Raw genomic sequence first — 12,820 nt, forward strand, 5'->3', positions numbered from 1 at the left:
TATTTAATACTTTTAACAAAGTAATGATTTAATTACATAAAAACACTGAATACTTAGTAATCCATCATTTGTTTACAAATTACCACTAACTGACGTACGCGACAGTGACACTACTAAAGAAAATGATTTTGAATTAATTAATGATTAAAAATCGGCTCAGTATTAATAACTTGATTCATAATGAAAACCATTGTTTTGTCCGAAATATTGAGGTATAAGTAAGTATTTAAATGTTTAAGTTACGCTTTCCTATATGTATGTATAATTAACTCGATCAAATAAAATGTAGGTTACTAAGGTTGCAATTGCGGCCATTTGTAAATGTGAAATTACAAGGGATATAATAATATTATACAATTATCACTAGCTAAGTGTATACGTTCTTGTCTTGAGACATAATTTTGTATACTATAGCACTGTGAAGTAAAGTTAATGTATATTATACGCGATTTTATAAATGTAACACAATGCGGGGCACAGTTGACATCAAAAAGTTATTTGTTAAAAAAAAAACCATCTACATTTTTAGCCTATGTGATTGTTATCGAACGAAAACGTATATTTTTAACACTTTGACAGTATTTTTGATGTTGACTGTGCTATTCTTATTATTGTGCTCGCAATCAATAACAACGTGTGCAATAAAAATTTAAAATGCATGCGGTAAAGGCCCATATTATGAAAGGACACTCAAGTATGATTATCAAGAATAAATTCAAAACAAGTGCCTAATTAAGTTTCTTCCGGCACTACTCAACGCTAGCTGATAATTTATGTTGTCTTCAAGTGGTAAGGTAGCTGTTTTAAGTGATAAATTTTAATGTGCCGTGAAAATGTCTAAGTAACTAATGACATAAAATTTGAAAACCGGTAACTTGAGTTTAAATTTATTTTCGGTTTCGTTTCAGAATATGGGCCGTGTCTGCCACGAATTAATGAAACAAAATTATTGTTTATTCTTCGACTGGTAGACATTATTAAGATGTGACTAAAGCTAAAGATCGTGTCGTTATAATACATTCCAAATGTAAGGTTATTGTTAAGACAATAAAAATGATTTTATGTATGTGACAATGGAAATAAAACAAGTATTTTATATTATTTCTTTCATTATGTATTAACAACTTGATTAACATTGCCAAAATAAAATAAGGTTATTTAGCAGTGGCGGGGCAACAACTAAATTTGATGTGGGCAAGACAGATTTCGCGAGGCCCTGTTCTATGGCGACCTGAAGACGGATTTTATAAAATAATAAAAACAAACAAAACAATTAACACTGCCAAGTTTTTATTCATAAAAATACAAATTAGATTAATAAGTATTAAATGAAAAATTTTGGCGAACGATTACTAATAGGGAAATGAAGCAATCGATTTAAAATTTTGACAGTAGGTTTGTCTCGTGGTGGAATCGTGGCCATTAGTTTGTGTAGACCGATAGGCCATTCGCAAATTGTTTAAGCAATTGAAAAAAGCATTGTTTTTGTTAGGTATAACTAAAAAACTATTGTCTGAAATGAAAAATGTATTGAAACTTTTTTGTGAAAAATTGGAATGTCTACAAAATTGATTATTAACGTTTTTTTCGCATTTATGATAGTTTACGAGTTACTGACGAATTACGAGAAAATCAAACATTTTCAATGTACATGTACCGGAGAGCGCATCGTAGGACGTCCACCTACAAAATGGACCGACGACCTCATAAAGATAAGCAGGAAGGTGCTGTATGCAGGCCGCTACCAAGCGGTTATTATGAAAATCATTAGGGTACAGGCCTATGTTCAACAGTGGACGTCCTACGGCTGAAATGATGATGATGATGATGATAAAATGTTGCTTTATTTAAATTCCTACGCTAAAAATTATCCATTTGTATTTAATGCGACTATGCAGTCCTAGTTTAACTATTACGAGAAAAACTCATTTTTGCAGTTTTCATACTAGTTGCTATTCAAGTAGCCATAAGAGAAAAATAATACAGAATACATAGGCTTGTGATACCTTTTTAGAATCTCAATTAACCAAGGAAGTTTTTACGGTAATGGGCACGATGGTCTTCCTACATTTTTTTTACACGATGGCTGATTAAAACTGCAAGACAATGAATTAATTTTTCCTTCTCTTCTGCAATTTCTTAAAATGTTCATACTTTCAAACTAGTTTGTTGAACTTTGATCTTTTCTTTTGATAGCCCAACTATCCCTTGTGATAAGGAAAAAAACTAGATTGAAAAGTATCCTCCTTTGTAGAAATGGCATGAGGAAAAGTAATCGCAGGTGTCAATTTTCTAAAAATGCACAAAAACTTAAAAATCTTGAAAACGGTGATATTTTTACTGGGGTCAAAAATGGACGTTAGGGAGATCATGGCGAGGCCTATCGATGGTTACAGGGTTATCCATTGTTTTTGGGACACCCTGTATGTAAGTACGAAGGACTCCCTATAATATTAATCGTATCGGTGTACGCGCAGGTCATTTGCACACGCAGATATTGTCGAAAACGGTAAGTGATACGGCAAAAATAATGGAATTTTGGGGACATTCCAGAGGAGAATGAATTCCGGCAGTACAAACGTTATGTGTCAAAGAATTTGCGATATTCTGGAAAATATATTTTTTTTTTTTTTTTTTTTTCCGTGGTAGAGCCACGCTTCGGCATGAATGGGCCGGCTCGACCGGAGTGATACCACGGCCTCACAAAAAACCGGCGTGAAGCAGCGCTTGCGCTGTGTTTCGCCGAGTGAGTGAGGATACCGGAGGCCCAATTGGGGGGGAATGGGATTTAAAGGTTGGCAGCGCACTTGTGACTTCACTGATGTTGCGGGTGTACATGGGCGACGGCAATTGCTTACCATCAGGTGATCCGTCTGCTCGTTTGCCTCCTATCACATAAAAAAAAAAAAAAAAAATCAACTGTAAACATCGTATAGTCCCGATTAATCGGGAAGTTTTTGTGATTTGCCATTAGGCAAGATGCCACCAAACCAGAATCACATCCATAACAAATAATATACTTTGCAGAGTCACATCCATCCAGAGTCGCACCCATTACGGCTTATTTTTGTTTTATTCTCGCTTTAAACATTTTTGAGTCGCGAGGCCCCTTGTACCGCGAGGCCGTAGGCGGTGGCCCACATCGCCCACGCTTAACGCCGCCTCTGTTGATAAATAACATTCATAGTAACAAAACAAATAAGAAACGATAATCCGACTACGTGTACCTCTCTCATACACTCATGTTAACATTGTTTTCTGCGAAAAAGAGACAGGTACAGCCGAAATGTCAAAATCGTGGTCTGGCTACATCAATTAGAATGCAAAATATCATCAGCAGGCTTGCCTATCTTAATATCACTGAATTTCACAACCAAACCCTCTCTTTGCGGGCTACAACACATAGGACCCACGAGTACCGTCTCCGCCTCAAACGGACTTAACCTCAAAAGTATCCAAGTAATGTTATCGATGGAGTATTTGACGCAAACCACACCCTTCGTCCGGGTCAGCCGCAGCCAGAATTTGCGAGGGTTGCCAGGGTACACTCCTGCAAGATCAAAAATTAAGTTTTAGCGGTAACTGTAACAGGCGGCCGCCATTTTGAAAATCTCCCTGTTATGGCGGGTAATTAATTAATTAAAATAATGAAGCTTCCGGAAAATAAATTTCTTTGTTAAAATCAATTATACAACAAGGTTTATTCAATATCGTTGGCATTATTAAAAATGAAATTAATATTATTTGTATATTTGCAAAAAAATGCACACCCATCCAAATATTAACCACTCCGGAAGTTGCTTAATCATTATTATTTTTCGGTAGTTTTCCCCAAAACTACCCCAAAAAATAAATCGTATTTTATAAAATGAATAAAATCTTACCAGTAGCCCAATCGGATAATACGTTGGTCATTACGCTACCGATCATAGGCTGCCCGTCATTGTACTCGATGCCAGCCTTCAGCCAATGCTTTTCATCTGAATAAATCATTAGCCCAGCTTGATCATACAATGTCGTGAAATCGGCTTCGACACGCACCTGAAATAATATTACTTTGTTACTAACTTTAGGATATTCCATTATCGCGGTTTAGTAGTTGTTAGATAGCGCCATCTTTTGAGAAAAGGTAGTAACAGTCGTACAAGGTCTTCAACCTACCCTTATTTTCTTACCTACTATTTGGCAACATTCGTTAATCAAAGCGAGCAATGCTTGCGTTGTTAAAAGCCGGGTCTCAGCTTCAAGTCCCGGTTAAAGTAGGTACTTTATAAATAAAAAAAAAGTTACATTAATTACATTCAATTATTTGCTAAGAGACTTAATTTACTTTGTTATTTTTTTTCAGGCTAAGTAACAATTGCAATTTTTTATTTGCAAAAAATACTGTAACTTACTGTAAATTCGAAGTCATCTTTTAGTCGTACGCCGAAGACGTGGCCAGTATTGACGTGGAAGTTATACCACGTTCCTTGCCAAAAGTCGGTTCTGTTGTCCGTGGTGGCTTCCAAAGTCTCCTTGTCAAGGTGCCAGTGTTTTGGTTCGTTTAGCCACTGGAAATCTTTTAGTGTAACGTTGTCAAAATCAGCTCTCTCCATAGTATGAGCTAAAATATTAAACGACAACAAGATTAGATAGATAAAGACCAAGCTTAAATAGTTCAATAAATGAAACATTGTTAAAATTATTGTAATGAGGACGACTATTCAAAGCAAAATGATTTACGAATAATGCTCTTGAAATTGCAAAACAATCGTTTTATACATCAGACGCACTTAATTTAGTTATTATTATCTATAAAATACCTAATATTTTACTACCTATCTTCTGAATCTGATTGAAATGTTGTGGTAAGTGTTCTGATAAATACTCAAGTGTTTACTTATTGTGTGTGTGATGTGGACAGCGGTTATCTCACTACCACTACTACCAGTATACATTAACAAATATTACCAGTTAGTAACTTTTGTGCCTATTCATAAACTTACGTAATTTAATAAAATCACAAGTTATTATTACAATAAAAACAAAATTCCATCAAGTAATTGGTAGTTATATTGAGTTTAATGCTTGTAACCCTAAATATTTTTCTTTGGTGGTTGGTTTGAGCTTGCAACACCGATTCTCGTCCATTTTTGAAAATGTCGTCATTTCCGCAAGCGGCAGCACGGCGCAATGGCTCCGCGCGGTTTATGAAGAAATTAAAGTGTATATTTGTGTTTAGATAGATAATAGAGGTATTAATTGAAGAAATATTATATTTATTGCATTATCACTATGGGAAAACCTGGTAAGTGCAACTTTTCATTACTTTTATCTTTATTTCAAGTGCGGGTACCTCATGGTGGTACCACGCCGCATTAGGTTTAATAATTTTTCATACAAATTATATTATCAGATAATAAATTGTATTATTAAAAGCCACGTGTGTATGCTTAAAACTGATTTTTAATATTATTTAGGCATTTATTTGCTTGATGCCCCACACGAAGCGGCGTGGTATTTTAGGTTATGTTTTGTTACCGAATTTTTCAATCAATATCTGCGTTTATTTTTGATAAAAGCAAATTAAATGTTAATTTTAAACCAGTATCTAGGTATAATAGCCACGATTTGTTTTTCTTTAGCCTAGAACTACCCTCTGACCAACATGGTTTTTACTTGGGCACCCATGCTACGGTCACCACGTTGTCCATGCCATGATATTGGTGAATTTCAGCGTGATTTAGAATACTTTTTCTGACGTGGTATTATAGCACAGGCCACGGTATCAAGGTGGCTTCAATGAATTATAGTCCTAAAATAACTACAGTAAAGAATCTGGACAATTTATATCTTCCTACCTTCATCCACATTTATGGAGGTCTAACCTAGCTCTATTATCCATAAGGAATCTACCACCTCGCCAGTAGTTCATTAAACATTTTGCTAAATCCAGTATTCGAGCCTAATAAAAAAGTTGTATGCGCACAGTGTTTGGTTGAAAAGCTTCATGATAATTTGGGAATATAACTACTTACATTGCAAAATTAAATAGTGATAAAGGCCCTAAATGAAACACATGGTAGAATTCTGAAATTGTTACGCAATTACATGTGAATCTGCTATTTTATTTCCACATACCCACATCTGATATTATGTTAAAATTTAGTTACCTACCTACTTAACTACTTCATAGGTCCAACACAATGTATATTGTTTTTAAATGGAATAAACTTATGACTTAAATAAAAAGTACCTGTATCCTAAAAAAGCTGACAGATGACAAATTTTTCTAAATTATTTTTTACTAGCGACCCGCCCCGGCTTTGCACGGGTGCTAAGTTTACATAATAAACCTTCTTGAATCACTCTATCTATTAAAAAAACGTATCAAAATCCGTTGCATAGTTTTAAAGATCTAAGCATACATAGGGACAGACAGTGGAAAGTGACTTTCGCGTGTATTCACAAACATTACTATGAGGTCTCACAATGTGCGTGGATGCACAGGGTAACACATGACTATCACAGAGCTCTATTCAACGCTGTGCGTTCGATTTGCTGCTTCACTTAAGCAAGCATCGTTTGTGTATACGGGCGTTTGTTTTATACTATGTAGTGAACGTAAAATGATGATTGTGGTCCCTCTAATCTTGACCTATTCGTGAAGACTATATCCACATACCCACTTCTGATGCCTCCCAAACATATTCAAACATCACCTTGTACCATCCCAGTCTAATCCATGTTATATTTCAGAGTTCAACAATCGCGGCGGCGGCGGTAGAGGTGGAGGCGGCGGGCGCGGTGGCGGTGGCTTCCGCGGCGGTCGCGGTGGCGGCGGCGGTCGCGGCGGCTTCGGCGGCGGTCGCGGCGGCGGCGGCGGCTTTGAAAAGAGAGGCGGAGGCGGACGCGGGTTTGGAGGCAGAGGCGGTGGTAAGTAATTTCCAGAAAATTACACTTTAGTTACATAAGTTTAGTTATAAATGTTTAAAAGTTTTCTGTGCTCATTTGCAATCAGCCCCAAGACTATTTGCAAATCTGTTCTGTGATGCTGTCACAGTGTCTAAAATCTAAATACTAGATTTTATTGGGGAAAAAATCTGTGTTGAAAAGAAAGACTGAAGTCACAGGCAACTGCTTGGTACAAGTTACTTGGTTACATTACAGCAAGCAGATAATTTCTACTTCTAAATAATTTCAAATTCACTACCTCTACTGATTTGAGTTGAAAATACAGAAACAATATTTGAAATTTTTCTAATTTAATTATTGAGTCATTAGAATTTAGACTAAGTATTATTAAGGTCTGTTTAATGAAACAATGCTTATGTATGTGCCTACAATAAAATAACACGCTTAAACTTAACTCTAGTATTTATTAAACAAAATGATGATTGTGGTCCCTCTAATCTCGACCTACTCGTGAAGACTATATCCACATACCCACTTCTGATGCCTTTTTACCAAGAAATCAACAGACATCGAGAAAAAAGATATTAACGAAGTATAAACTTACAGGCAGAGGCCGTGGCGCGCCCAGAGGTAGAGGCGGTGGCGGTGGCTTCAAAGGAGGCAAGCAAGTTATCATCGAACCACACAGGTTTGTTACTGTTCGTTAAGTTTCATAATCTTGGTGCCATTACCAAATTGTGAATTCAGTTTGGTCTGAAAAGAGTCTTTGTTTTTGTTTATACTTTTTAGAGCCGATTTTTCAATCGTCTGATATCTTTTAACTGAAGAATAAACTTGTCATTTTGACATATTTTCCATACTGAAACTGTCAATGTGCCAAACTTATTCTCAAGTATAAAGTTATCCGACGATTGAAAAATCAGCCCTTACTGGATTAAATAGGATGTTCAAGAAAAAAAGTTTATAACCATTTTATATCGAGAAATATTTCTGAAGCACTCAAATTCCTAATCGTCCATGAATCTGCAAAGAATGTTGATAAGTCCACATATGATTGACGCAGCTTGTTGATAAATAAAAGTTAATTAGTGTAAGAAACCTTCACTAAATGCAAATATATTTTACTCTATAATACTAAAGTCATGGTGTAGATTATGAATTTTCTATATCTGTTCTGGATTTCTTGAACACCCTATTTGATTTATTTTTATTTTATTGTTAGGAAAACAAACAGCATTCTATAACACATATAGAGTTACCAATTAAACTTCACATTTGCCAAAATAGTTTTCACAAATAATTTATACATAGGTATCGTTTTTAAAAATTGAGTAAACAGAAACAGAAAAAGAAAATATTTTTTTTTTAGATTCTATGTTAAATACAGTACCTACTATGACTTGGCAATTAATTTAAACTCGAAATATCGCATCGTTGTTAAAACAGTAAATAGTTAGGTAATTACTGTTTTAACAACGACCTAAATTTGTTTGGTTTTAGGCTGAAAATATCTAAGTGACAGTATTTGGAGTTATACAATTTCATTGATCTTAGAATAAATCGATTCATCGCATAATTAGTACGGCAAGAAGAAATGGCAAATGAATCACTTTGAAAGACTTTAATTTGTATTCAAATGATGCTACCAATTACTTTCGTTCTTCTGAATGCGAACGCTTGAAGTGACCATAACCATACTGATAACACTTTATCTCAAACTACATAATAGTATTTCACACTTCACATATTTAACGGTAGGTTTATTTTACAGACACGCTGGCGTGTTCATTGCACGAGGCAAGGAGGATGCGTTGGTCACGAAGAATCTGGTGCCCGGATCTGAGGTGTACGGAGAAAAAAGAATATCAGTGGAGGTTTGTGCTTAATTTTATTATTAAAACTACAATTATTTACTTGCTTGGTTTAGATTTAGACTTAATGAGAATGTCATGGTAAATTAGCCTAAACGCAGACTGCAGACGTTTCGGCCGATAGTTTAGTCGGGCAGTTAATCAGTATGGGCATGTATGGAAGTGCGCACATTACACTGATTTGGTATCGGCCGATTCTTCATACAAATTAAAATCGGGCCCAACTATCGGCCAAATAAAAGTCTGTGGTCTGCTCCTAGGCTTAGCCTTTTTTGTGGGCTGTATAGTTGGCAACTCATAAGTCAAATTTAGTTCATTAGTCATTACTGCAGGTGTTTCTTAGCGGTATTTTTTTAAAGGCAGTTAAAACTACCTGTAGCCTTAAAAAGCTGACAGAAAACAATATTTGTAAAATTATTATTGAAAATACCTAAAATGATGATTGTGGTCCCTCTAATCTCGACCTACTCGTGAAGACTATATCCACATACCCACTTCTGACTATCCCCACTCTCCACTTTACCCCCCTTTAGCTATTACCCCGCTAACTTTCATCTTACTTTCAGACCGACGGAGAAAAAGTGGAATACAGGGTATGGAATCCCTTCAGATCAAAATTGGCGGCTGCGATCATGGGAGGAGTGGATGCTATACACATGCCCCCTGGTTCCAGGGTTTTGTACCTCGGAGCGGCCAGTGGAACCACAGTCAGTCATGTATCAGACATTGTTGGCCCGGTAAGTTCATTTTAAAGACATCTTAATTTCTCTAAGCGTAGCGCAGACCACAGATTTTTTGTTGGCCGATAGTTGGACCTGTTAATCAATACGGAGATGTATGAAAGTGCGTACATTACACCGATTTGGTATCGGCCGTTTCTTCATACAAATTAGAATTGGGCCCAACTATCGGACAACTAAAAATTAGTGGTCTGCGCCTAGGCTTAAGTTCATTTTAAAGACTTCTCAAGCCAATAGGGCTATTTCGAAACACGTTATCCGAAGTTTCGAATGTTGCCATCCCGCTCACGCAAAGCGAGATGCTATTATGGGCGACGGTGACAGATAGACAGTAGCCCTTTTAACTTGAGATGATTTAGAAAATTTTATTTCCAATGATGAACCAAAATTCAGACCTATTCGTGAAGACTATACTTATCATCACCCACTATACTGATGAATCCCATCATTCAATACTATTTACTTCTTTCTGCCTCTTTCTAACGCTAAGTTTGTTTCCAGGAGGGTCTCGTATACGCAGTCGAGTTCTCCCACCGGTCTGGCAGAGATCTCATCAACGTAGCCAAGAAACGCACCAATATTATACCTATTATTGAAGATGCTAGACATCCACTGAAATACAGGTAAGTTTGCTAGCTATTTAAAAACCTGGAGGCCTAGGATGCTCGCCGCTATAATCTTTTATAACGCTATTTTATCGATTTTACGCGATAAGTCAATACATTTGTCGTCTAAAACCGTCGATAAAATTTTATCACAGCGCGCATACTAGCCCGGCTGATGACAATGTTTTCGTGTTATTAAGAATTTATTTAAATAAAATATGACACATTTTAAATAAACTTCAAAATATGTGCACAAGTATTTCTGGTACTATGGGCCACACTTCTAGCTGCCATTCCCGGTCATGTCGTCTCGTTCTATTGCAAAGAATCGCCATTTGATGAGAGCGAGAGAAAAAACTGAAATTGGTTGCTGGAACTTGACTTGTAGTACTTAAGAACTAAAGTCCGGTCGCCGAGCAGATAGAATTTCGTCCAATGACCCCAACCCAAGCTATCCTTATCGCTCGCGTGTATTATATTGCTGTCGCGCTCGCACACTCACTGCGGCCGCCCGTCGCACAGTCGCGACAGCAATACTTATAATACGTGCGAGTGATAAGGATGGTAGCTTGGGGTTATTGGACGAAATTCTATCTGCGCAGCGACCGGACTTTACTAATTAGTGTGTGTTCACAAAATATGATGATGATCCTATGAACTAAATCTTTCATGTTGAAATAACTTTGAACTCTCTCTCTGATTCTCTCCCGAAATAAACGCCACATATCTTCTTCAAAACTCGCTAAATCTCTTTCTCTCTTGCAGAATGTTGGTGGGCATGGTAGACACAATATTCGCCGACGTGGCTCAGCCAGACCAAGCTAGAATAGTCAGCCTGAACGCGCAGCACTTCTTGAAGAATGGCGGACATTTTGTAATTTCAATCAAGGTAAGTTTCTGTTCTGTAGCTGAGAAATTTAGAACCACACTCGTAGATGTCAATCTGTTATCGTGTAGGATCTTACGGCGTCATTCCTGAAGTATCCCAACTAATATTATAAATGCGAAAGTAACTCTGTCTGTCTGTCTGTCTGTCTGTTACGCTTTCCCGCTTAAACCTCGCAACCGATTTTGATGAAATTTGGCATAGAGATAGTTTGAGTCCTGGGAAAGAACATAGGATAGTTTTTATCCCGGTTTTTGAAACAGGGACGCGCGCGATAGTTTTTCTGTGACAGACAAAATTCCACGCGGGCGAAGCCGCGGGCGGAAAGCTAGTAAAAAATAAACTAGCACTATTAAATGTCTGACGACGAAAAATACAGAAATAAGTGGACTTGACATCTTTGAGTGTGAAGTAAACTTACGCCCGTATTCACAAATGATGCTTGCTTAAGCGAAGCAGCAAATCGAACGCACAGCGATGAATAGAGCTCTGTGATTGGTAATGTACTTCATAGTAATGTTTGTGTATACGGGCGTAAATGATATTGTATTTGTTGTAATATACTTCCTATGATGAAAAAACATGGCTAAATTTTTCATGTTGAAAGTTGAACTCTCTCACTGAGGAATATTCTTCATAAAAACTAATTTTTCCTCCAAATTCTTTAGAAATAACACCAAACCTTTATTTCCAGGCTTCCTGCATTGACTCCACCGCGCAACCCGAGGCAGTATTCGCTGCCGAGGTGAAGAAATTACAAGCAGACAAATTAAAACCACAAGAGCAGTTGACCTTAGAACCATACGAGAGAGACCACGCGGTCGTTGTGGGCGTATTCAGACCTCCTTCTAAAAAAGCATAGACAATTCCATATAATATCATAGATTAACCGCGCGCGAGTGTTGCCAGTGCTAAATGAAATATTTTTTTATGAGAACGCGCGATATTTTTAAGTTTTAGACGTAAGTGAGTACGAATGGTCGTATAAATAAGATGTTATTATAGCTTTAAGTTGTTAAGAGAATATACAATGATGACTGTGAACACATTCTAGTTTTTTATTGGTCTCCTTTTTATAGTTATCTTTAAATAATATGTCATATTATTAATGTGACTGTAAAGCGATAGGTTAACGAAAACTGTGATATCAGTAGGACTAATAAACAAAACCTCATTTTTTGCAGTGTTTAATGAGTTGTTCAGCGGAAATAAAATGAGTGAACATTAGCGATCATTATGGAGGGTGAAAAATTTATCAAATTGGGTTGCAATGGCTCTTATGGGGAAAACAAAAGAGAAAGAACCAAGTGACACATTTCAGGAATTGGTAAACGCCCACACTTTCTTTGAATTGCATACTACTTTCGACTTGGTGAACCGATGATCTCCTAAAAGTCGCGGAAAGCACTTGGATGAGGGCAGCGTATGACTAAACGGGTTTGACTATAGATCACTTGGTCACAGGGATCATTGTGACTGGGACCAGGGGCGTAGCTACTAAGGGACAAGGCGGGGCAGTGCCCCGGGGCCCCCAAGCTTAGGGGGCCCCCGAATCCTTTACCTAAGAGGACAGGAAGCTGTATTTTGAAAATTTCTCCCATTTTCAAAATAAGTAGAGAGAAATTCGAGTTATAACTAGGGAATTCCCCTAAATTCTTTCTGTGGGTTGGCATTATTGTAGCAGTGGGGCCCAACTTTTTTATTTGCCCCTGGGCCCTTGGTTACTAGCTACGACACTGATTGGGACCCCTTCAAGAGATCATCATCATCATCAACAGCCCTTAACAGTCCACTGCTGGACTATGAGCCTCCGCCACTATG

At 37.1% G+C, this 12,820-nt stretch overlaps 2 protein-coding genes across 2 annotated transcripts; one reads left to right on the forward strand and one right to left on the reverse strand.

The window, feature by feature from the left end:
- Positions 1-3,168: 3,168 nt before the first annotated feature.
- Positions 3,169-4,931, reverse strand: LOC135084418 (uncharacterized). The gene is made up of 4 exons (XM_063979204.1): positions 4,883-4,931; positions 4,398-4,606; positions 3,885-4,041; positions 3,169-3,550 (listed from the first exon to the last, which is right to left on the reverse strand). Exons 2-4 carry the CDS (start codon positions 4,596-4,598, stop codon positions 3,312-3,314), a joined length of 597 nt encoding a protein of 198 aa, XP_063835274.1. The 5' UTR covers positions 4,599-4,606; positions 4,883-4,931; the 3' UTR covers positions 3,169-3,311.
- Positions 4,932-5,135: 204 nt separating this feature from the next.
- Positions 5,136-12,047, forward strand: LOC135084415 (rRNA 2'-O-methyltransferase fibrillarin). The gene is made up of 8 exons (XM_063979200.1): positions 5,136-5,290; positions 6,742-6,918; positions 7,504-7,585; positions 8,669-8,771; positions 9,335-9,505; positions 10,010-10,131; positions 10,879-11,002; positions 11,694-12,047. The coding sequence occupies exons 1-8, from the start codon at positions 5,278-5,280 to the stop codon at positions 11,859-11,861; spliced, it is 960 nt and encodes a 319-aa protein (XP_063835270.1). The 5' UTR covers positions 5,136-5,277; the 3' UTR covers positions 11,862-12,047.
- The last annotated feature ends 773 nt before the right edge of the window (positions 12,048-12,820 follow it).

The sequence above is a fragment of the Ostrinia nubilalis genome, chromosome 26 (assembly GCF_963855985.1).
Source record: "Ostrinia nubilalis chromosome 26, ilOstNubi1.1, whole genome shotgun sequence".
Taxonomy (NCBI): Eukaryota; Metazoa; Arthropoda; class Insecta; order Lepidoptera; family Crambidae; genus Ostrinia; species Ostrinia nubilalis.

Coding starts and splice junctions, on each gene's coding strand:
- LOC135084418 (XM_063979204.1), bottom strand. CDS start 4,598: ATGGAGAGAGCTGATTTTGACAACGTTACACTAAAAGATTTCCAGTGG. Junction 4,042..4,397: donor AAGATGACTTCGAATTTACA/GTAAGTTACAGT, acceptor ATATTATTTCAG/GTGCGTGTCGAAGCCGATTT. Junction 3,551..3,884: donor ATTATCCGATTGGGCTACTG/GTAAGATTTTAT, acceptor TTGATCTTGCAG/GAGTGTACCCTGGCAACCCT.
- LOC135084415 (XM_063979200.1), top strand. Junction 8,772..9,334: donor AAAAAAGAATATCAGTGGAG/GTTTGTGCTTAA, acceptor TCTTACTTTCAG/ACCGACGGAGAAAAAGTGGA. Junction 11,003..11,693: donor ATTTTGTAATTTCAATCAAG/GTAAGTTTCTGT, acceptor CTTTATTTCCAG/GCTTCCTGCATTGACTCCAC.